Here is a 26,184-nt window from a genome sequence, read left to right as displayed (position 1 = left end):
GCGCATTTTCAAAACTGAGGTGCATCATGGCATTTCCATCAACCAATTTTTATTGCGCATATCCAAAATGTGCTTAAAAATAGGTGGATAGAAATATAGCTGATGACTGCAGTCTTCTTGGCCCAAAAGGAAGGTAAAAGTAACATTTCTTGTAGATATCAAAAAGGAATGTAAAAATGCTTTATACATCTTGTGTGTTTGTAATAGATCCTCTTAAAATAATGGATTGTTGAATGAAAAGTAGTTGTTGTTTGGAGTCGGTACAAAAAGTAATGTTTTGTGAAACTGTATTACAACAAAATATCTATTTTATATATTTTAAATGTAATTTATTGCTATGGTGACTTTACTGATAAGGAGAAATGTGATAATTAGAAATGTTATTACCTGATTGAATGGTTGTTATCAGTGGTTATCAGCTAATAGATATGGGCCAGTAGGGGCCTTCTGCGCCTACTGGTAAGTTCAACTGGTAAGTTAAAGTTATCATCCATCCACTTGGTTAATTGGCTATAGATCATATACAGCTGGAACCGGAAGTAAAAAAAAAAAATTTATATTATATTACATTTACTATTAATTCTACTTTATTATCATCTACCCCTACCCCAAGCCTAAACCCAACTCAAGACTCCAGATCTAGATATGTTTTTACATCACTGTGACTGTTGGGTTTAGGGTTGAGGTAGGGGTAGATGTTAATAAAATACAAATAATACATAATTTGATAAATACTATAAATAATTCCCATGGTAAATCAGCTGTACTAATAGAGAAGACTCTAGATCCAGATCTGTTTTTACATTACTGTAAACGTTAATAAAATACAATAAATGAGAAATTTATTAAATAATCTAAATAATTCTCGTTAACTGCCGCATGTGATCTATATCTGATTAACCATGTTAATGGATGATAACAAAAAGCCCCCTATACTGGCCCATATCTATTAGATGATAGCCACTGATAACGCCCTTTCAATCCAGTATTAACATTCAAATTGGCTGGTTTAATTAGAAGCTGTGCTGTCAGATCATAGTACACGTCCATTAAGATTACAACAACCCAAATGCTTAATAAAGAATCTCACGGTACTTTGATGTCATATTACAATCAGTCTGCGCAGCATCAGGTTAAACTTCATCACTGTCAGGTGATACTTGAGGAAAAAATCCTTCATTAACATTTCTTATCGTGAATCAAGAAATCATTTTCACTGTTTAATGTTTTATGGAAACTGTCCATTGAAAATGGAAAATCTTTTTTTATGTTAAAATTATTTGAGAAATGGAAGGTTTAAAAAGCAAAATTTCCTGAAAATCTACATGGAAAGCCCTGAAAAGTAACATGAAAAACAGGGATTTTCGGTCGTGTAATATGCAATAGACGCACTTTCTTTTCATCTCCATCTGACCAAACCGAATGTTCTCGCCTAGATCGATTTATTTGTGAGAATAACATTGCACTTTAGTATGTTGAACAATGACAAAGCTGAACAAAGCTAAAAAGGGAAGGTGCTGATGAGGAAGAAACAAAAGTAAAGTAACATGAATTGCCTTCTCTGTCACGTTTGATAAAGATAAGCCATCAGCGCTGAACAGAAGTAAGTTACTTTGAAAAACTAACTTTAAACATTTTTTAATAAAAGTGTTTATTCTCGACTGACCTGACAAATGACAATATATTAAAATAATGTGTTACTCAAAGAAATCTCATTGTTTCACAAGACTTAAAACTGGTATGCAGGAAGTAAGGATCACATTTATAAGACATGTATTTATTTATTTTATTTGACTTGCTCCAGGTCATGAACTGTTTAGAGCTTTAATAACTGGGTAAATAAATGACGACAGACTGACTTTTTTTATAAATTACCCTAACTCAGTTTGGTTTTTAAACATTGTGCTAAACATAAGTGATTTGCAGAAAAAAAATCTTCCTTTGACGCTCCACAAAAATTCCTACACAATGGGTCCGCCAGACTCAATCACTGATAGCAACATCATACGACTCTCTTGCCCTTCTGCTTTTCATTTCTACTCTTTTCAGAGTGTATCCCCTCACACTTTCATCCCTTGTTCCTCTTTTTCTCTCCTACATCTCCGTTCCGTTATTTGCAATGTAATCCAAGCCGTTTCCTGAGACCCCAGCCCCTCCTGTACAGACAGGGGGAGGAGAGAGGTGGAGAAGGGGAGCTCTTTTTCTTTTCTTTCTTTTTTTTTTTTGTCAGAAGAAATGTTGTGTTTTAGAGCCTTGGTCCAAATAATGACTTCCACATGTGGGCCTTCACTCTCTATCTCTCAATTCCTCTTTCAGTCTTTTTTCTTCATTCGTTTTCAATCTTTACTTGAAGAGTGTAAACTTGAGGCATCACTCATGTGCATGTTTTTTTTTTTTTTTGTCCTGGGCTTAAAGCCATCCTAAGTATGATCACATGGATCTACAGTAGATTCTTTCTTTGTTTCTACGCTCTTGGCTTTCGTTCTTGTAGTCATCTTCTCCAGTTCACACCATTTTAGAGTTGCAGTTATAAAGATAGTTCAGCCAGAAATGAACATTCTGTCATAATTAACTCTGATGTTGTTTGAAGCTCTTTGATTTTTCTTCTACGGAACACATGGAAAGACATCATAAACGTTTTCAATATAACTTGTGCGCTATAATCCATGCATTCACAAACTGCAACTTAAACATGCAGCCAGTTCAGAGTTTACAAGAGATACCTGATTCCCGAGGAACCTTTGGATTAGATAAGTTATTTGCTCATATTGGATTGATTCATCTCTCAAGTTGAATTAACTAACTTAATTCAGTGGTTATTACAAGAGGATTCACTGTCATAAAAGATTGAACATGATTCAGTGTCCTCAGTGTTTGGTTCATTGATTTAAAGTACATTTGGAAGTACCTTTGCAGATAGACTGTTAATAAAGATCTATATACTGTCCATGCTGTTGAGAGGAGCATTTATACAGTATATAATTATATGCTGTGTGGCTGTAATTGGGGCATGGTTGCCTCACAACAAGAAGGTCACTGGTTTGAGTCCCAGCGGGTCCAAGATGTCTTTCTGAGGCCCCGTTTACACTAATGCATTTCCGTTTTAAAACGCATAAGTTTTGCTACGGTTACGCTATCCGTCCACACTATGCCAGAGTTTTTGAGCGCCAAAAACAGAGTGTCTTGGAAACGCTGAAGAGGCTGTTTTCATTCTAAAACGCTGCTGCTCCGTCTCAGTGTGAATGGGGGAAAACGGAGACATCTGAAAACAGAGGCGGGGCTGCAGACATTCGCCTCTCTGATTGGGGCTTTTCCTTTAATATTAAGTAGCCTACTACACACAGTTCTGTCCTGCATTTTCTCCCTGTAAGTTCAGACTTTGCAAGTTTGATATGGAAAACAGACCCTCGAGGACATGTCGGATAAATCTTTAAAGGAACAGTGTACTTTATAACCTCATTCACATCACCCTGGCTACGTTGTTTCATTTTCTTATTAATAAAATGAAAACATGGTATAGATTTTTTTTTTTGGCTGCTGCATGGAGGGCGCCATAGTGACCAGCGTCTTTTGGTAGGATGGTTAGAACTTCCGTTTACTGTGTTTACAATAGGTAATAGGTTTGCACTCCGAAAATGGGTTTCAATGGCTTTTTTAATAGATTACAGAGTGTTTTTGTGACACACAACTTAGAAATGTATCTGTTAAAGCCGTTATTATCTATCAGATGTTGTTCAAGCGCGTCAGATATACTATACGAGAAAAACATTCTCCTAGTTCACTTGTCCGCCGTCAGAAATACAGTGTGTGTGTGTTAGTGTGCGTGTGTGTATGTGTGTTCCCAGCCTGTCCCCTGTTAGCTCAGCGGCTCTTCTACACCCACACACACACACGCGCGCGCAATACTTCACTGCATTATAGAGCAAACCAGATTACTGGCATGAAACTTAACAGGTATGTAAGTCATGCATATTTACAAAAATGATTGAATGATGAATCAAAGTCTGTTATTGATACTCTGCTGGCTGGTTTGCTGTTCACTCTAATCGCGAACCGTTTATGTTACATTTAATGTGTAGTATTTACCACGGTTTGTGTTTTTTTGTCATTTCGAAATGACACTAGCCTATATTTTCACTTTGTCACAGTTATTAAATCAGTGTGTTAATGGGATAGTACAGGCTACATGTGTGTGTCAAACATTTTGGTGAACTACATTTGTTTGGGCTGGTTATAGATTTGAAATAAAGAGAAACTGTTTACTTTAGCGATGATGAGGTTTCATTTAAACAGCAGAAGATGCCGTCTGACAGCAAGGGGGAAATGCCTCACAGCAGCTGTTTTCCATCCTATTAGATTTCTTTAAATAATCAGTCCAGGAGATGATGCTGATGGACAACAGAATTAGTTCAAACATGATAAAAGCAGGTAAAATAGATTAAAACTATCTTTTTAGAGTTGTCCAAATGTGACTGTTCACACGCAACAGCTGCCGATCGGAAGTTCTTAGCATTCTCCTTGCGCATACACACAAAGCATAATGGGTAATTTTGCGTTCTAAGAAAAAGATCTATAAGAAACTGCTATTTTCATTTTGATATTAACAATTTAACAGACAGCAGAAATGTTGAGGCATCGTGTAGGTATTTATATACTGTAAGCGTCACTGTGTGCATATTTATAACATTACTGCCTTCTCATTGAAAATACAAAACATACCCTCTCTTTTGCTGAATATAAGTTTTAATAATCAATAATGGCCATTATAAAAGTATAACATACAATAAGTTCATACATTATTGGAAATAAAGGCAAACAATCAGTCAATATACAGAATGTACATGGTTACATTAATTATTAACGTCTTTGGGCTTTGCTAAAACACGTCAACTGAGAACAAGTAACAGATTCAAAAGGCCAAAGTCGGGGAATATGTCGTTAGATATAGACAACAAGTTGATTTAAATATCACGTTTACCAAATATAGTGAGATTAGATCCAGCGGTAGATCCTTGATGAACAATCCGACAAGCAGAGCTCTCACCTGGGTAGATATGCTGCAGCACATGCCAGAGTGTTTGTGTGTGTGTGGTCACGTGATGTGCTTTCTCAGTGTTTTGGCGTAGACGAAGAGCTGTTCAGAAACGCTGGGTGAAACGTTGGTGTGGACGCGGATCATTTTCTTTCTAAAACGCCATTTTAAAACTAAAACGCACTAGTTTAAACGGGGCCTGTGAAAAGTTTGCATGTTCTTCCTGGGTTTGCACTGGTTTTCCCCACCCCAGCACGCACAGGATGTTAACATAACGTCAGATTGGCGTTGTACCCACAACATCATGAGGACGTTGCAGTTTGTTTGGAAATGAAAATTGGGTCAATGTCCAATGTCCAACCTAAAATCAACCAAATATCAAAGTGTAATGATGTTACAGCTTAACCGTTGTGTTTACGTTACCATTAGGACGCATATCAGACGTTGGATTTTGGTTGCCATACCTAACAAATAAATGTCAGTATTTGAAGTCAATATGACCTTGGTTTAAAATGTTGGCTCAACGTTGGATATTGGTCTCTTTCCAACACAACCTAAAATCAACCAAATATCAACGTCTAATGATGTCACAGCTTGATGTTTTATGGACGTTATCACTATGACGTCTATCAGATGTTGGATTTTGGTTGCCAAACCTGATGAAAAAATATCGTTATTTGACCTCATTATTTTAGTTAAAGATGTTGGCTCAATGTTGTATTTTGGTCACTTTCCAACACACCCTAAAATCAACCAAATATCAACGTCATTTGATGTCGTTATTGGACATCAAAATAATGTTGTACTTAGACACTGGCTAGACATTGAATTTAGGTCACCTGACGTCATGACCTAAATCTAACCTAATACTGACATCTTATGATGTAATGTGCATGCTGAGACAGCTCAAAGACATGCAATATAAGTTAATTGGAAAAACTAAATTGATCGTAAGCATAGTGTGTCTGGGTACTTCCCAGCACTGGGGATTTGTGGTGCATAATTAGTGGTTCATTCCAATGTGGTGACCATTGATGAAGCAGGGAATAAGCTGAAAGAAAGTGAGCGAGCGAGTGAGTTCGTGAGCGAATGTGTATTATTAGGAGCTCTTTTCCCTCAATAACAAATTAAACACAGAAGAAAAATGTAAGTGGTGAGAAAACAGATCATAAGATAAAATGATCATAGCAATGTTGCGCTCATTTAAAAATACACAGTTATGATAGTTTGCTTATAGGTTTGGCTGAGACTGTAGTTTGTATTTATCCCTGGAACAGTACAGAATACCACTGTAACAGTTAGAACAGAACCAAATAACTTTTCAACAACTTTAATATTTAAATAAAAAGAAAACAACAGGAAAGTGGCAGCCAAAACTACAACCTAAATTGTCCCAGGCCTGGTCCCAGACCAGGCTCTTGTTTTCCACTGTCGTCACTCTTTTTACTTTTCTGGAGCTCTTTTTACTTTTTCAAACCACTTCCAGTTGAGGTCAGAATTATTAGCACCCCTTGAATTATTAGCCCCTCTGTTTATTTTTTCTCAATTTTCTGTTTAACGGAGAGAATTTTTTCAGCACATTTCTAAACAGAATAGTTTAAATAACTCATTTCTAATAACTGATTTATTTTATCTTTGCCATGATGACAGTAAATAATATTTTACAAGATATTTTTCAAGACACTTCTGTATAGCTTAAAGTGACATTTAAAGGCTTAACTAGGTTAACTAGACAGGTTAGTGTAATTAGGCAAGTCATTGTATCACGATGGTTTGTGTAGACTATCAGAAAACGATATAGCTTAAAGGGGCTAATAATTTTTACCTTAAAATGTTTTTAAAAAAAATTAAAACTGCTTTTATTTTAGCCAAAATAAAACAAAGAGTAAGAAAAATATTATCAGCCATACTGTGAAAATTTCCTTGCTCTATTGAACATAATTTGGGAAATATTTTAAAAAATTAAAAAATCAAGGGGGGCTAGTAATTCTGTCTTTAACTGTATTTAAAACAAGTTGAGATAAAGCAATTTTTGAGTTTTTTGGTAGTGACAACTTAATTATGTTATGTTTAATCTATTTAAATAAGTAAAATCTATGATTTCCTCTATGTTTTCCTAAAACAAATCAATTGTGTGAAACCCTGCAATTGGTAAAGTGTATTATTTTGGATCACACAGGTCATCATCACTCATGCCACTGAACTTGCTCCACTCCTTCATTCTATCATTGGTTCTCAAATATTATAGCACATGCCTTGCTCCACTTCCACAGCTCCTGGCCCCATCCCACTCACTACAACCACTTATACCAGTATCTTAAATAAGCATTAATTTCAGGAACGTTCTTCATATAAAAATCAGTCTACAGGTTTTCATGGACTAGTGTCACAGTTTTTATTTTAAGTTTTTCTTCCAGGTTCAGTTTGATCTAGTTTTATTTGTTCCATTTTTTCATGTAATTAGTTACATGAACAGTCATTGGTCACACTATATATTATGGTTTGTTTGTTTAATTTAAGTTACACTGCAACTAAATTTTATTATATTAAAAGTAGTTATAAGTAGACTGTTTGGTTGAGGTTGGGGTTAGGTAAGTTTATATGTACTTGCAAAGTTTCTTATACAGTAGTCAGTTAAATGTCTGTTGAAAGAGCATTATCAACAGATATTAAGCAGACAGTCTACTAATACTCAAATGGACCTTAATCATCATTACCTCTCTATGATTTAGTTCAATATCATCCCATGTACTTTTTTACGTTCCTAGTTTTAAAGGGGATTATCTACAGTATGTAAAAGTGTGGATTATCTACACTGTAAAAAAATACTGATTGCCGTAAATTTTTAAGCTGAATCAAATAACCTTATGAGTCCATTGAACTGACCTAAACTGACCTAAAACGTAATTTTCATAACTAATTTAGAACTTGATTAACTCAGTTTAATAAGTTACAATGAACTAAAAACATATACTGTCATGACTAATTGATCATATAATGTTTTACAGTGTATATGCTTATCTGCGATGCACAAACAGTGTTGTTTTTTGCTGTTCTTCATGGATTAATCATTTAAAGGGGCCTATTATGCTCCTTTTACAAGAAGAAAATAAGTCCATGGTGTCCCTAGAGTGGAAAGTTGCAGCTCAAAATACCCAACAGATCATTTTTCATAACTTTTTGAAACTGCTTCTTTTAGGCTTTGATTCAACGTGCAGTTTTGGTGACTTGCTTTAAATTCAAATGAGATTGTGCTCCCAGCCCTCTTTTTAAAAGAGGGTGGAGCTACAAAAGCCTTTACATCAACATAGCAACAGATTTAAAACAGGACTAATGTTATTTCTGTGAATAACTGAAAATACCAAAAGATGCAGTAGCCTAGAAGACTGTGGTGTGCATTTGTGCATCCTAAAACTCAACATTTATAATGCCTCTTAGTTGCTGACATTATCTTTGGCAGGTATGGAGCTAAAACTCTAATGGTGCATGACTGCTTTTCACTCAGGGCTGCCTACACTAGTGAGGGTGAGATTGACACTAATAGGTGGGACTTTCCCACCTCTGATGACATGTACAAAGAGAGAGTGTCAAAAGTGTTTCTGCTTTTTATGAAGTCTGATTTATAACAAATAAAATGAATACTTTTTTACCATTAGAGGTTGGCTATATACACACAAATATAGGTCTACTTTAAAACACTGTTTAATATCTGCATATTTAATACCTAATATTTAATTATCTACATTGTGACAAGTTTATTAAGATCTTTACTGGCTGTTTCTCAAATCTCCACTATGTTTAAAGGCTAAAAAAAGTGTCCAGAAATTATATCCATGTTGGTCAGTAATATTAAAATAACTTTGTTTATTTCATTTCCTAGGAAAAAGAGAAGAAATACATGCTTCCTCTGGACAACTTGAAGGTGCGAGACATAGAAAAGAGCTTCATGTCCAGCAAACATGTCTTTGCCATCTTTAACACAGAGCAGAGGTCAGTCACAGCACCTACACACAGACACTTCAAAAGAGATAAAACGCTGTTAGAGATCAAGAACATGCCACATAAAGTATATTATAGACAAACCACACACAGCTAAAGAGCTGTTCAACACTCTGAATGGATGTGTCTGTGTGTTTTAAGAAAGTGTCTGTGTGAGTGTTTGAGATCCCAGCCCATGGCAGACAAGCAAAAACATCAATCCAGCAAATGGACTACAAATATTAGAACCAATTGAATGGATTTAACACCACATTTGTTGTGGATGTCAAAAATATGAACAAACACAAGCATTACTGTTTAAATGATTAGTCATTTTAAAAATATATACATATTTTTTTTAGTTTTTTAGGACAATACAAAAGTGAAAATTTAATGAAGGTGTGGTTGGGGAGATGCAAGACTAGTCAACTCCTCTATTGATTAATACTTCTGCTGCATGTCGACAAAAAAATGCTTGTTAAAGTATATATTATTCATGTTTTATTTTTACTATAACTGTTTATATTATTTAATATTATCATTGTGAACACGTGCCTCAATCAGCATTTTTGCAAAACATAAGTTTCTCTATGCCTGTTTTGTTGCACGTTTCTACTGAAAATCTACTTGAGGGCGCTGTTTACATTTTTGCGTATTTGAAATACATTACTTAGGTGCATTTTGTTGTACATTTCAGATACGTTTCAGTTGAAGCTTGTAATACAGATCACCTAGGCCAGGGCTATTTAATTAGTTTGTCATAGGGGCCAGTTCATGACCAGCGTCCCAAATGAGGGGCCGGAGAGATATGACTTGCAATATTAGTGATGACACAAAAGCAATATAAGAGCCCATATCCGTTTTAAAAGATTATTATTTATTTTTTTTTTGCTCCTTAAGACTTACTTTTTCTACATTAAAATGTTAATATTTTTATTTTGAAACTACATAACATCACTGCATTATACAATGTGGCTTTTTTTACAAACATATTCAAATGTTTTATTTCGAAGCTTGATAAAATCAGTGTTTTGCTCAAGTAGGCTTCTTCTACGTTCAGACACATTCATATGTTATGTTTTAAACTGCGTAACAATAAAGGATGCAACAAGATATACATTTTGGTTGGACGATTATAGTCTAAAGAATAATAACGGTTTCATGGTTATCACGAATAATATGCTTTTATTAAATTCAAAACACTACTAGTTTAGAAAATAACAAGAAAACGGCTTATATTTTAAAGTGTTGTTTATTGCTGCTCAGTAACCAAATACAGCATACAATATTAATAAAAACAATAGTCCATTTGTTTCTTTGGAATTAAAAATAAATGAAAAGGTTTTTGATTTAAAAATGAATTATAATTTTACAATAAAACTTAATGACAGAACAATAAATAAAGAATAAATAAAATAATCTTTGTTTAATGTTAATTTAAGCCATATATATTAGCTAAGAGGTGACGCGGTGACGCAGTAGATAGTGCTGTCGCCTCACAGCAAGAAAGTCGCTGGTTCGAGCCTCAGCTGGGTCAGTTGGCGTTTCTGTGTAGACTTTAACTGCAGTTCGTGCTGTATTGAACAGACGCACATCACTTCATATCTATAGCGGCCACTTTTCGACTGAACTAAATTTATTTTTGATGTCTTGGTCACACTATTTGGAGGGTCCAAACAAATTGGCTCAAATGGGCCACCAGGTGAATAGCCTTGACCTAAACCAACGAATCACTGGCCTAATCCCAACCAATTGTGTTTTCAAAAGTACGTTTTTCATGTGCTCACTTACATTAAATCACATTTATTTAAAAATGTTTATAATATTGAGTTATACTATAATAAATAGGCTGTATGCATGGGTACTTTTTATTTTGAATAAGCCAGCTCAGACGCTTCTGGCAAACTGTTTTAAATTAGTTTTTGATTAAAATCAATCATCTTCGCTGCCTGATTGAGATACAATATAAAGTGAGTCTCACACTGGATAAGAAACACTGCATTAAATTGTTGTTCCATGCCATGTCTTTAAAATATGGACATTTGTTTTTTATGTTCCTGCTACTTCTGATGGCATCCATTTACAGTAAAATCCTCACATTAACCTCTTACCAGAATTTATTGGTGACTAAAAACAATTGGCGTGCATATAGCCCATTAATTTGTCTGTATTGGTTAATCTCTGAAAAGGGAACTCTTAATACTAATGTACAATAACTTGACTTCTAGTTGATCATTTGGTATCAGAAATGGCTTATATGAAATGTAAAGGCCTCTAGATTACGCTTATTTTACCAAAGTAAAATATGATCAAGCCTTGATTTTTAATTATTTAATTAGGGCAGTAAGGTCTGACTTTGCTTAGACAAAGTCTTGTCACTTAACAGAAATAATGTATAAAATATAAAGCCATGGTGCAGTGGAAAAATAGTTAATATTGCAGAAACGTTTATACACTGCAGTGCTTTTAATTTACTCCATAAATAAAATGTTTCTATGCAGAGATGAATCGATGCAGTCCTCCAAGCTCATGGGAGTCACCATGAGCTTGGAGGACTGCATCCATTCATCTCTGCAATGACTCAAATCACTTATTAATAAAGTCATCTGGAATGGCAAAGAACGTGTTCTTGCAGGACTCCCAGAGTTCATTAAGATTCTTTGGATTCATCTTCAATGTCTCCTTCTTCATCTTACCCCAGACATGCTCAATAATGTTCATGTCTGGTGACTAGGCTGGCCAATCCTAGAGCACTTTAACCTTTATGTGGAGGGTGACTTATGAGAAGGAGCACTATCCTGCTGAAGAATTTGCCCTCTCCTGTGGTTTGTAATGTAGTGGGCAGCACAAATGTTTTGATAGCTCAGGCTGTTGATGTTGCCATACACTCAGCAGTTCACTCGTACGACCCATACTGAATGTATCCTCAAGCCATGATTTTACCTTCACCAAACTTGACTGAATTTTGTGAGAATATTGGGTCCATGCAGGCTCTAATAGATCTTCTGCCGTATTTGTGATGATTGGGTTGCAGTTCAGCAGATGATTCATCTGAAAAATCAACTTTCTTCATTTCCAAATGATCATAGAAGTTAAGTTATTATTTAACTGGGGTCAGACTAGTGGCAACATTTGCATGTGCAATAGCCACTTAAAGTTTCTCCAGGAAATGTAGAATTTTGTTATTATAGTGATAATTTACTGTAGAATCTGATATTTTCTTTCTCCGTGTCTCTCACACACACATTCCATTCTACGGTGTCTGGACTATTAATCAGTTATTTAGGTTTCTCTTCTCCTCTAAATGTTTCTATATGCCACAAGGCTTTTCTTCCTCTCGATATGATCCTATTCTTTAGCTCAGTTTGAGCTTTGAGCTTCTAGTGGCTTTCTGATATAAGCTCTCTCACAGTTTCATGTCTACCACCTCCTTGTCTTGAGCCAACATTACACTTTACACATTACACTTTGTCAGTGTCCATTATATACATTCAGTTGACTAAGGGACCATTTACTTTTGAGAATGCAAGTTTTTATTTCCAAAACTGGGAGTGATACAAATGGCGTGACGCACTCGCGTAATCCAGGCGCCCCTAACTGAATACATCTCAACTTTTCAGTATACCAGAAGAGCACCACGAGTCACGTGACAAAAACTGACCAATCTGCTTTCAACTTTGTATGGAATATACACATTTCTAGTTGTGGTATGGGGAGACCCCCCCCCCCCTCTCCCCTCATGATTGTGAAGCGCTTTGGGAGTATGGCCATACACGGTAAATGCGCTATATAAAAACATTACGTTTCGGTAGACTAACTACCTCAGACAAACATAGAACACCCAATACACTGCAGTGCTTTTAATTTACTCCATAAATAAAAGTTGTATCAGAGTTGCAGCAATGTTTTGTCATGAGGGCCAGAGCGCAAATGTGTGTCGAAAATGATGAAGGAAGTGACACGCCCCACATTTTACATGTGCTTTATGTGACGCGCTATGTGAATGACCATTAAAAGTGTCTTTGTAAGTCACCTTAACCTAATGTTGGGTTCACAATACCCAGTATCAGTCCACATCTGTTATATGATCAATACGGGCACAGAAGCTCTTCACAGCTTTCAAACATTGACAAAGTGAGACAATAATTTTGGTGCTGCTAGATGGAATTATGCACTAGAAGTTTTCCTAGATCTATGCGTTATTAATTTTGTCTTTATGGTGTTTCTCTGAGGAACACAGATTTTATTTGTCTTCTCAGTGACATCACATTAAAGTCTGCATGATTTAGAAGTAACAAACTAATGGTAAGATGAGAGTTAATCAGAATATTGTGGCCGAAGGACCGCCACTCCAAATTTGCAAGCCAATGGCTGATTTTGATTGAAGATTACAAAGACAAACATTTATTTTTCAGTGGATTAACTTGCATTTATGAATTGTTTACCTAAAGAATAGCAACGTGTGCTAGCAACATAAACATTGTACATTTTGATTTCATGCAGAATTTAAAGATGACTTTATAGACCGAAAAGTAAAGATGTCAGACAGTGTCTGTTTAAGAAGCAATGTGTAGTTAGACAAGTTTCTTGCCTGCAACTCTAATTTTATTGATCAAATAACATGACTGTGGCTTAACAGACAAAATATAATAAAGTCTGAACCAGAAATAACAGCCTACTAAAACTTTGCTTTAATAAGATCTAATTGACACGAAAAGACATACTGTTGCTGATTATAGTATAGTTATCAGAATCAAGCTATAGTAATCAGAATGAAGTATAGTTATCAAGAACAAGAATGGAGCATAATTGTGAAGTAAATTCACTCAGTCTGTTTAGTTTTAGCAATACAATAATATCATTTCAAAATATTCACTTTTTGATTACTAGAGTTCATAAGTGAAGCATTAATATGGACAGTGTGTTTGGTAAAAAGGTTAGTTGGCTAGATACAATATTAAGAAAGATATAACTACACTGAAAAAATTATTCATTAGATTTACTAAATTTGTTTGAAGTAACTTGTTGCAAACAACAAATATGGACTGAATTTAAATTTAAACAGCAAAGCAAATTAATTGGAACATTACTTAAATTTATTTGTTGGTTTAAATTTAGCCTATTGCTTGCAATCAGTTACCTTAAACAAATTTAGTAAATCTAATGAATCATTTTTTCAGTGTATGACAGCAAACATTAAATAAATCCCTGTCAAATTCGGCAATGTGCCAAAAAAAGCATATTAGAGTTTCCCACACATAGAATACATTGTTGGGCTGCCTGAGTATATTAACGGCCACTTAAGTACAGTTAAAGTCCGAATTCTTAGCCTCCCTGTTTATTTTTCCCCCAATTTCTGTTTAACAGAGAGAATATTTTTTTTCAACACATTTCTAAACATAATAGTTTTAACAACTCATTTCTATTAACTGATTTATTTTATTTTTCAAGACACTTCTATACAGCTTAAAGTGCCATTTAAAGGCTTAACTAGGTTCATTTGGTTAACTAGGCAGGTTTGGGTAATTAGGCAAGTTATTGTATAACGATGGTTTGTTCTGTAGACTTTCGAAAATAAAAATAGCTTAAAAGTGCTAATAATTTTGACCTTAAAATAGCTGTAAAATTTAAAAAACTGCATTTATTCTAGCTGAAATAAAACAAATAAGTCTTTCTTCAGAAGAAAAAATATTATCAGACATACTGTGTAAATTTCCTTGCTCTCTAAAACATAATTTGGGAAATATTAAAAAAAAAATAATAATAAAAAAAAGGGGGGGGGGGTGTTGGGGGGCTAATAATTCTAACTTCAATTGTATATTTGGTGACACTTTTTTTACTATTATTATCATCCTTTTACACTATTTGTTTTTACAAACGCACAAGATAACCAAACATCTGTGATCAATTAACCAGTGGAAAATCTTCTCTCACCCTACTGTATGTGCGAGACTCATCAACACTCCCACAGAGTCTCTCACTCTCACGTGCTCTGCATCGGCCCACAGAGACGCGCCTTTTTTGGAACTTAACAATGCATCCGGCTGGTGTTTGTAAATCTCCTAAAATGTCCCGGATTCGACTTTTGCTTTCGTTTTCTTAAGCTGTCATTAATTGTATGCGTTTTTGCATTACAATTTTATATAGGATTACTTTTTTCTTGGCTTTGCAGCTGAAAATGCGCGCACAGCCATGAGAGCGAGCAAGAGAAACAATAAATAACACATTCTTTAATTTAAATGATATACTCTTAGAGGACAAAATGCCACCTGAACTGGCTGCAAAATATACAGGGTGTCTGCGGGGTACTTTTTATAAAAGTATTAAAAGTTGATAAATCAATTATGTGAAAATGAAGGCCCTTAAAAGTTATTAGAAAGTCTTAATCACGTTTTAGCAAGGTTTTGTTCAAGCATTTTCCAAAGTGGAAAAGAAGCATAAATATATTTATTTTCTTCCTAATAATAACAACAGCTTGCTCTATCCCCGTAGTTGGTTCGGGCCGATAAGTGTCCGGCCAAGCTCCTCCATCCAAGTGATGTCACATAATTTGCGACAACCGCGGGAAAGTGATGCTTTCCACATGTAGCGAAAACATAGAACTAAACAGATATCACAATGGGGAAAAACAACCACGTAGTTTATTCTGTCAAGCTTTGTTTCATCCGAGCTTATTTGAGTTATGTTGCATGGTTCTGCCATACTGATTTAACAGCTATGAGTTAACAGTTTATTAACAACTGTTTATTAAGTTAAAGGTTTGATGCTGATTAGAACTTGAAGTGGCGATGAGGTCTTAAAATATTCTGAGAACCTCTTTTAAAGAGTGTTATAAAGGTATTGAAATTACCTTTAGGATTCCTGCAAATACCCAGGTACACCATCAGAAATGTTTAATCAGATATAACCAGAGATATTGTCTGTTTTTATTCATTTTTTGTGTCATTTATTTCTCATTTGCTGTATATTTTATCTGATTATGTTAATGCATTACACAATTTAAACAGGTACCAAATTAGCCATACTGTGCAAAATGTCATGTCAATAAAGTAACCTGAACTTGAGAGAGAAAAAGATCAGCTTTTATCAGTGGGTTCTCATTGCTCCTGAATAGCATACAAGTAATAGTGGATTTCTTTTTCTTTTATTTCAACAGCCTTTAAAAATAATAAGGAACTAACTAACTAAATAAATAACTATATAAATAAATACATAGATAAATAAACTTTAACCCAATGAAAAGCCTTTAAAAATAATAAATAAATAAATAATTTAACCCTTTGAAAAGCCTTTAATAATAAATAAAAAATAAATAAATAAATAAATAAATAAATAAATAAATAAATAAATAAATAAAAACTTTAACCCATTGAAAAGAAAAAAGTGTATAACAGAGTCATAATAAATGAAAATATTACTAAAAATCACATTACTTTTTTGTTTGTTGCATGTAGTCAACCATTTATGTGTCATGGGTAAACGGTGTGTTTCAATCCGGCCAATACAGCAAATATATTTCAAGTCTGTGGGAAGCACTGTATATAAACACACATCAATCACTTGGTAATAAGAAACCTGCAAAAATGACATTTTTACTTCACTAAATGGATTAATATAATCTATATTTCGAGTAAAGTTGAAACCATTTTTAGAGTGTAGATGATACATAGTGCTTGATATACAGTGTATACATTCCTGAAATTGCGTGCAAAGGTTTCAGTTGTAGTCAAGAATATTGGAAACTTTACATGATTGTGTTTGACACTGTCAGGAGGCGCTAAGATTCACCGACAAGGCAATTAATGGGCCGTCAGCGAGCCTGTCACACTAACTGCTCCAAGACTGTTGATTTTGCCTGGGAATGAAAGAAATCGTGTCTCACGTTACAAAATCGTTGCCAAAATTGTCTCAAGGAGGGTGCAGTGAATTCACATCTGGTGGTCACACAACACACACACTCGAACATCCATTTGCCCTTTTACAGGGACACATAACTCCATTTAACTTGCACTCCTTTATATTTTCTAGCATAAACACTTTGTAACTTTACTGTAATTCTTCACAGCAAGCATAACGGGAACAGGGGGCGCAGTAGGACACACTTCTGACACATTCCTGGCCAGTCTCTACTTCAATGTCCCTCCCTATCCTCTCAGTCTCTGACATTCTGTCTCTACATGTGCAGCCTCTTTCGTTTGGAGTGCGGGTGTGTCTGGGATTGATTAGCTGCTTAATTGGAGAGATGTTGGTATGCTGCGGTGAGCACACAAACACACACACACACACACACACACACACACACACACACACACACACACACACACACATATACACACACACACATACACAGAGCTTTGACAGTGAGAAAGGCATGGCAGACTATTGTAAACACACCCAAGGCTGTACCACAATCAATCAGATGATCTCGCACACTACACACACACTCAAACACACACACACATCCATCACTTCAAGCACTCTGTATAAAGATATTCAAGCTCTCATAAACTCCACACTCATTCCCGCTCACCAGCAGAAACATACCACCCAGCACTCTGAAAAATCCCCCTTTTTTTCACTCTTATATACACACACACACACACACACACACTTTCTTTAATGATCGAATGATTCATACTGTGCCCTTCACACCCTCCCAAGTGTCAGAGCTCACAACTGGTGATGTCAGGCAGTTTTTTTTTTTTTAGCCACAGCAGTGACACTCTGGCATCACTGCAAAAAAAGTAGAACTTCTTAAAATCGAGAACCATTTTTTCTACAATTTTTTTCTTACTTATAGTTTTTGTCTTGTTTCTAGTACAAATAACTATAAATTCTTAAATTAAGAGGTAATATTAGGGCAAGCAGAAAAATATAGACTTTTCAGAAATCTTAAGTCAAAATTAAGTGAGTTTTTCCTTAAAACAATCTAAAAATCTACCAATGGGATAAGCAAGTTAGTCTTAATATTTTTTTTTTTACTTACCACAATAAGTATAATTATTTTAAGAATTTCTAGATATTTTGACCAGAAACAAAACAAAATATTTAAGTAAGAAAAGCTCTCTTTTTTTGCGGTAATGTGCATAATTGGGGAAAGTTACTTTAGAAAGTAATACATCACAATTAGGATAATGTCTAATGTGAAACATCCCAATGGACGATGGCATTGTTGTCGTAGGCCGTGATGAATTAATTATATCTAAATTATTTATTTATTTACAACGAATAATTATTTGTAGCTTACCATTTCAACTACCTGAAATGGATGGTCTTTGTTTTATCCATAACCATATCATAATTAAACAAAGATAATTACTTTTTCTGCAGGACTGTGACGTTATTTACATTTAGTCATTTAGCAGACTCTTTTATTCAAAGCGACTTACAAGTGAGGACAAGTAGCAATTTACACAACTAAAAGAGCAAAAATTATTAAGTGCTGTGGGCAAGTTTCAGGTATGTAAAGAAAGTGTAAGAAGCAAAACATTAGTAATTATTATTTTTTTGTAGTAGTAATTAGTGGTGGAGCCAGAGAGGGAATTGGAGATTAGTAAGGAAAGTGGAGACTAAATAGTTGAGTTTTTAGTCAAATCTTGAAGACAGCGAGTGACTCTGCCGTTCTGATGTTATAATGGCATCAAAACTTGGTTGGTAGGTGAGGCAGTGGTGCAGTAGGTAGTGCTGTCGCCTCACAGCAAGAAGGTTGCTGGGTCACTGGTTCGAACCACGACTCAGTTGGCACTTCTGTGTGGAGTTTGCATGTTCTCCCTGCCTTTGCGTGGGTTTCCTCCGGGTGCTTTGGTTTCCCCCACAGTCCAAAGACATGTGGTACAGGTGAATTGGGTAGGCTAAATTGTCCGTAGTGTGTGTGTGAATGTTTCCCAGAGATGGGTTGCGACTGGAAGGGCATCCGCTGCATAAAAACTTGCTGGATAAGTTTTACTATTAATAAAGGGACTAAACCGACAAGAAAATTAATGAACGAATGAACTTGGTTGGTAAAAAAGGTGCACAACCAGCAGCAACCAATCAACAGTATCTGAGATTTTCGCTACAAGCGTAAGAGCAAAAGATTGAAGCAGTGTACTGACGCTGTGACACATTACCTGATAGATTCAAAAGACCGAAGAGTCGTTAGAGACAAGATTAATTAAATATCACGTTTAACAACTATATTATTACAACCCCTTATTACAATATTGAGTACACCCGTTGTCGTTGAGTTACTTTGTTACTTTTTTTGGTAAGTAATGCATAACGTTACTTTTATGTTACTTTTGCTAACAACAACATAACTCATGGCTGAACTATCATAGTACGATGCATAGGTTGGTAAAAGAACGATGTAGTGACGAGTGTTTGCCAAAACCGTAGTTTCTCTGCTGCAGATCCATCGTTTGAACCATGTTAGTTATAACATAAAACATCTATAATGGCCATAAAAACATCTCTAAACTACTTTAGATTGAAAACTTATAGTTTCTTTGTGCAAATTATATTGTTTTACAAGCACACACATAAAAAAAAATACAATACTAGTTTTGGTTAAAGCATGCACTCGTTTTCCATAATAACTGAAATATTTGCAAACGACACATATAAAACCTTTATGTTTCCCTTACAAAAATTATTGAGAATATTCCATATAAAATAACACGTATTCTAATCTCATATATAAATCATATAAATCGTTAATGGTTGTAGGCCAAATTTACAGTTGGCTATTAATTAAGAAATAAAAAAATTCTATTTAATAATTTTAATGATAACTTCAACGTTTTTTTTAATTATTATTCTAAGTTTAAATGTTAGAATGTTCTAAAGGAATAGGGTATAGGGGGGATAACTGGGAATAGAACAAAACCAGGAATTATGCTTCCAACTACAGTTCAAGAGGTGTAGTTGCAATCGTACAAGATTACGATGCAGTTTGTAAATGTTCGTTGGAACGACGGATTTGGGAAATGCTAAATCAAGCAACTTTTGACCCTAGTCAATAAGGTTGGTTTTCGGAAATGCACTGCCTTCGAAAAGGCTCTGCCATCTACCTTTCTGCCTGTTACTGCATTCTCTATTTGCGTGCGGTATTTCACGTGAATACTATCAATTTAATTCAGCAATTTATTTTTAAAAGTGAATTAACTAAACTAAAAAGGCATTACATTTTAAAAAGTAACTCAAATATAATTACTTAATTTTGAAACGTAATGCGTTTTAAATGCGTTTTAAAATTGTTGATATCCTTCAGTTTGTCTTTTTTTAAACCACAATTTAACAGCCATTTAAAATTTTCATTAGTTTAATATTGAGTAATTGAGTAATTTTTTCACTTTCAAGATTAATTTCAGTGTAGTTTTTTCTTTCTTCAATGAAAGGATTCCAACAATCTTATCCACGCCTGTACAATAGGCTCATGAGAAATACAGAGAGTTTTTTTGTCCCACGTTTGCATCGGTGTACATTACATCCGGGTTGATGTGTGACGGCGAGTAGTTATGTGTGGTTCTGGACTTACTCAGGGCTGTGATTAAAGGAATGTTTTGAGTTTAACGTAATCAATGACATCTGAAACATTGTAGCGATTACCGCCGACAATAATTACCACCCGCTCATCAGTGTGTAAAAACAAACAAATGGAGGTTTTTGCTGTTACGCATTTACAAAGACCCCCTCTCTGTAGACTTTGGTTGTAAGTGTTTTACAGTAAATGCGATTATTGTGTTGTTTTCTTAAGCTAATGGATGAATAATGAAGAACAGTTCATGAAAAAAATTATTGTTTGTTTGCCTTGATGCTGTTTTAATGCCATATGCAAATTATGAAAATGTACCATACAAAATTACTACAAGATTATTTAAATAATTAAAACAAACTGTTACTATAGTATAGCAAAATAACATTTTACCTCAAAAAAAATTTTTTTTCAACAAAGTGTTTAAGTTTACGTCATTTAAATACTGAAGTTCTTTTAACTTAAGTTAAAGTTGACTTAATGGATGAGCATGGATGTGGTCTAAGCAGGGGCAGATTTAGTGATTTTGGGGCCCCAGCCATGGGGTCAAAGTCCTGAAATGCACCCTGTCTACTTTTATGTAATTTTTATTTCTATTGCTTTCTTTATATCACTCAATCATCTTTTCGACATTTTAAATGAATGCAATCTCTACATTTTAAGTTATTCATTTTCTTAAAATGAATTTACAACTAAAAATGTTATATATATATATATATATATATATATATATATATATATATATATATATATATATATATATATATATATATATATATATATATATATATATATAATTATTATTATTATTATTATTATTATTTATATATAAATTTGTTTGCTTGCTCGACTGCTCCATGATGGATATTTTATTTGGTAAAATTATTATTATTACATAACACTACATTATTATTAATAATATTATATTTCAGTGTATACTAAATAATATTTAATTATGTTAAAGTTGTATTTGTTTAACTCTCACTATTAACAATATGGTAGAAAACAAAGTTATATATAGTTCATAGTTATAATTGATACGTCTAGATATTTATTGGGAACCCCAATATTTCCTGGGGCCCTAAGCGAACGCTTACCTCACTTATTGGTTAAATCAGCCCCTGGGTCTAGGTTTAGTTAACTGAAATAAATAAGTTGTTGTAAACAAAAATGATGTTGATAGGACTTTATAATTTGTGTAATATTCAATTCAGTTATACCCTATGTCTTTGGAGAACATGCAAACTCCATACAGAAATGCCTCCTGGCCCAGCTAGGACTTGAACCAGCGATCTTCTAGCAGTCAGACAACAGTCACTGTGCCACTCCCATGCTAGACCTTACTAACCTTCAATTAATCAGAATGACTAATGGTTCCAGTAATGGACCATGTTTAATTTAAAAATAAAAGCAGGTTTTTCAAATCTGCAACAAAAAATTTTATTAAAGTAACAGGAATCTGAGAAGAACCGCAGACAAACACACACCACAACATTACAGTGAGAAAATGGTTCCGATTACACTTAAATGTTTCCAGCCCAAGCTTAAAACCCTCCCAAACACACAAAAAAACCACCTAAAAACTAAAAATGAGTAGGTACACACACTTGGATTTTGTTTTATATTTACATGTTATATTTATTTTTTATATTTAACATAAATTGCACATTCAAAACATCCAAACTGATCTCAAACCCACTCAAATTTTGTCAAAAATGCGCTTAAGCAATTTTTAAACCAGCACAATCAAATTCCAAACCTTCAAAAAGCCACTCATCCGCTGTCGTCATCCAAAGGTAAACAAATATAAATTTAAGTAGAAATAGTACAATAAACAAAAATAAATAAATACATTTAAGTATATATAAAATGCATTGAAATACAATTCTAAAATGGATTTTTTTAATTAAAAATGTATTTGTTTTCTATTGCACATATTTGTACTGTTTAAAGATCAGATGTTTGAAGAAGTTACCTAATATACACTCAGCAGCCACTTTATTAGGTACATCTGTCCAACTGCTCATTAACACCAGAGGTCAGAGGAGAAGGGCAAGACTGGTTAGAACTGATAGAAAGGCAACAGTAACTCAAATAACCACTCTTACAATCGAGGTATGCAGAAAAGTATCTCTAAATGCACAACACATCCAACCTTGAGGCAGCAGAAGACCCCACCGAGTGCCACTTCTGTCAGCTAAGAACAGGAAACTGAGGCTACAATTCAGGCTCACCAAAATTGGACAATAGAAGATTGGAAAAAAGTTCCCTGGTCTGATGAGTCTCGATTTCTGCTGTGACATTCGGATGGTAGGGTCAGAATTTGACGTTAATAACATGAAAGCATGGTTCCAACCTGCCTGTCAACGGTTCAGGCTGGTGGTGGTAGTGTAATGGTGTGGGGGATATTTTCTTTCCACACTTTGGGCCCATTATTACCAATTAAGCATTGTGCCAACTCCCTAGCCTACCTGGATATCAGTGCTGACTATGTCCATGTCTTTATGATCACAGTGTACCCATCTTTTGATGGCTACTTCCAGCATGAGAACGCGTCAGTTCATAAAGTTTAAATCATTTCAAACTGGATTCTTAAACATGACAATGAGTTCACTGTACTCAACTGGCCTTCACAGTCAGCAGACCTCAATCAAATCGAGCACCCTTGGGATGTGGGGGAATGGGAGATTCACATCATGGATGTACAGCCTACAAATCTGCAGCAACGGCTTGATGCTATCATGTCATTATGGACTAAAATCTATATTTCCAGTATCTTGTTGAATCTATGCCAGGAAGGATTAAGGCAGTTCTGAAGGCAAAAGGGGGTCCAACACGGTAGTAGTAAGGTGTACCTAATAAAGTGGCCGGTTAGTGTATAGGAGTTCTTTAAGTCTAAATAAGTTTAAATAAAATTAAAACTATGATATTTAAGTTATGTCAACACATTCAACCCAGATAATTTAACTTAGCTCAAAATATTAAGTTGTGATAACTAACTGGCGCAATCACTTTTTTTACAGTGTACATGCAGTGTACACAAGACTTTGGCATATAAGCTAAGCTTCAGTTTGAGAGAAAAAAAAATCTATAATGAGCCCTGGAAACATATCCAAATATTGTTTTTGGATGTGCGCAAATTGTTTTGTTGATTTTTTGACTCAATTTGTGCATCTAAATCCTTCTAAAAGTCGAAGTCGTACTTTGCGGTTTTGGAACAGCAAATAAAGTTCAGTACATTCACAAGCACCCCAGTTATTCTGTCAGAAATATCATGAACTAGCAATGAGTTATGAATAGCTGAACCGCGAAGCAATATTCCACACATTACACCTTATTAGGAGGCTCTGCAAAGCAATTTAGATAGATGCTTGATCAGTGCATATGTACTCATTCATATATACAGTACGTAAACTTTCAGAACAAGTGATTACGCAAGCATTTATGAGAAGTGATTTCTCAGTTGCAGCAATTAGTAGCACTGAGTCATATCTTTGCCTGGGCTTTATAAGATGGAAGTGTGTGAGAATGTGGTTGCTGTGGTGTGTGTGTGTGTGTGTGTGTCAGGCTCGACCCTAGTCTCAGGTCACGTTCTTGTAAATGTGTTCTTATCAGCCGCAGACTAAATCAAATAAACGTTGTACCGTTATACTTTAAGCCTTTTACCCCACGGGCACAACAAAGAGAAACAAAAGGCACAGAAAGAAATAAGAGGGAAACAAAAGGAGGAGAGAAACAACAGAATAATTAGCGGGAATGTGGAACAGATGGAGAGAGACAGGCTCCAGATTCCTGAGCAAGCGAGGAAAGGGAAAGCAGAGAGAGACTGGGCAAAGTTATTAGACCGAAGTAAAAAATGGGAATAACGCATAAAAACGTAAGATAGGACAAAAGCTGGGAAGAGAGAGAGACAGAGAATCGATTTCATATCAAAGAGGGGAAAAGGGGTGGTCTGTGGTTTGTGGTTTTGGCCGGATAATATGTGCGAGTGAGAGAGTTTTTGCTGATTTTGTTTATGTGTACAGGCTGCCATAGGAACCAGCTAACGATGATGTTATTTTCACCATAGGAACGTGTATAAGGACTACAGGCATCTGGAGCTGGCCTGTGACACTCAGGATGATGTGGACAGCTGGAAGGCCTCTCTGCTGAGAGCTGGGGTTTACCCGGAGAAAACCACAGTAAGCTCACGGACCCACTGGCTTCACTTACCTGCTTGCTAAACCCTGTGGCCTTTTACTTCAAAATACAGGTTTTGGTTGAATCCAATGAGGTCTTTATTACCGGATGCCATGTGGACTTTTATAAGCTCCACTCAGAATTGTTTTATTCCCTAGTTCTTCGCAAAACCAACACCATGTGCTAGTGCTTTAAAGGATTAGTTTTTTTAAAAGCCCCATTTTTTTCATTACATTTCTTGTGAAACACAAATGGAGAAGTTTTAAAAAAAGTTCAAGCTGCTCTTTTACATACTTTAAAAGCATATCAGATTTAAAGTCTTTGCACAAAGAATTAAATGCATAAAATGTGTGACGCAGAGTTCAGACTGCATGATTTTAGCCCAGACTTTGACTCGCTGATAAATTTTGAGAAATCACTGACAAATGCCTGAAATCACAGCCAATTTTTTGCTCATTCACTTGGGTAACAATCACACAGTGTGAACTATTAATGATGCAATCTGAGAGAATCGCCGATCAGTCGTTGACACCTGTGAGTTATTTTGCATAAAAAAATCTGGAGCTGTCACCGATTCTAATCATGCCGTGTGAAATGAGTTCTGATTGAAAATAACACCGGTGATCACCTACAGCCAATCAGAGAGCAGCATCCACTTGTATGGGTATCTGCAGGCCAGCCAGATGTTGGAGAGAAGTTAAAAAGGTATCTTTTCTGTCTATTTGGACCCCAGAAATGTAGGAAAAACTGGAAATTTGGCAGAAGCACCGTTTTCTGTTTGACGTGTCATCTGAGCAATACCACAACCAGGTCAAAAAAAGAAAAAGAGTTTAGGAGAAATTGAGACATGTGAGCAAAATAATTACATTTTCTGCCATTTTCTTCCACTTAAGGCTTCTTTTTCATTATTTAGTCAATAGGTAAATATATACTACATGACCTTGCATTGTTTCCATGTCACTTCTTGCATGTGTGCGGTTGTGAGATGTAGTTTGCGAAACGAGACAAAGTTGTCGATGACTCTTACTATTGTAAATAGTAAAAGTAAAATGTAAAAGTTACTATGTAAACACAACAGCCATGAAACACTAACCCAGATAGTCATGCAGTGTAAAAACGTCTGTGATGTGACTACTTTGAAAATCGTGAAGTCTGAACTCGGCATTACATACACAAACCTTGCACATTGAGTCTAATATAAATTTTTTAAAAATCGCAAAACAATTCCAAGCCAATTTAAGCGTTGATGCTTTGTTCTTCTTCAAAAAAGATCAAATATTGTGTTCATCCAATCCACTACTTGGAGAGGAGGAGAGTTCATTACTTTATCTAAAAGCTGTGATTATTATGAAATTCAACAGTTATTTTAGAAAAATAAGTGGCAATCTTATAGTTTTGTTGTAATACTGCAGCCACATCACAGTCATTTCTATAAACAAATCCTAAACATAGAGTAGAAGTATGATAAGGGATGGACACA

At 35.0% G+C, this 26,184-nt stretch overlaps 1 protein-coding gene across 1 annotated transcript in view; it reads left to right on the top strand.

Annotated features, from left to right (window-relative positions):
- The window catches only part of dnm3a (dynamin 3a), a 105,741-nt gene that overhangs the window by 52,311 nt on the left and 27,246 nt on the right, over nt 1-26,184 (top strand). The window contains exons 15-16 of the mRNA NM_001128524.1: nt 8,913-9,022; nt 24,595-24,706. Coding sequence (NP_001121996.1) covers nt 8,913-9,022; nt 24,595-24,706 — 222 coding nt within the window. The remainder of the gene's footprint in view (nt 1-8,912; nt 9,023-24,594; nt 24,707-26,184) is intronic.

This window comes from Danio rerio, chromosome 20, assembly GCF_052040795.2.
Source record: "Danio rerio strain M-AB ecotype USA chromosome 20, GRCz13ab, whole genome shotgun sequence".
NCBI classification, from domain to species: domain Eukaryota; kingdom Metazoa; phylum Chordata; class Actinopteri; order Cypriniformes; family Danionidae; genus Danio; species Danio rerio.
This window is presented reverse-complemented; position numbering and strand designations above follow the sequence as displayed.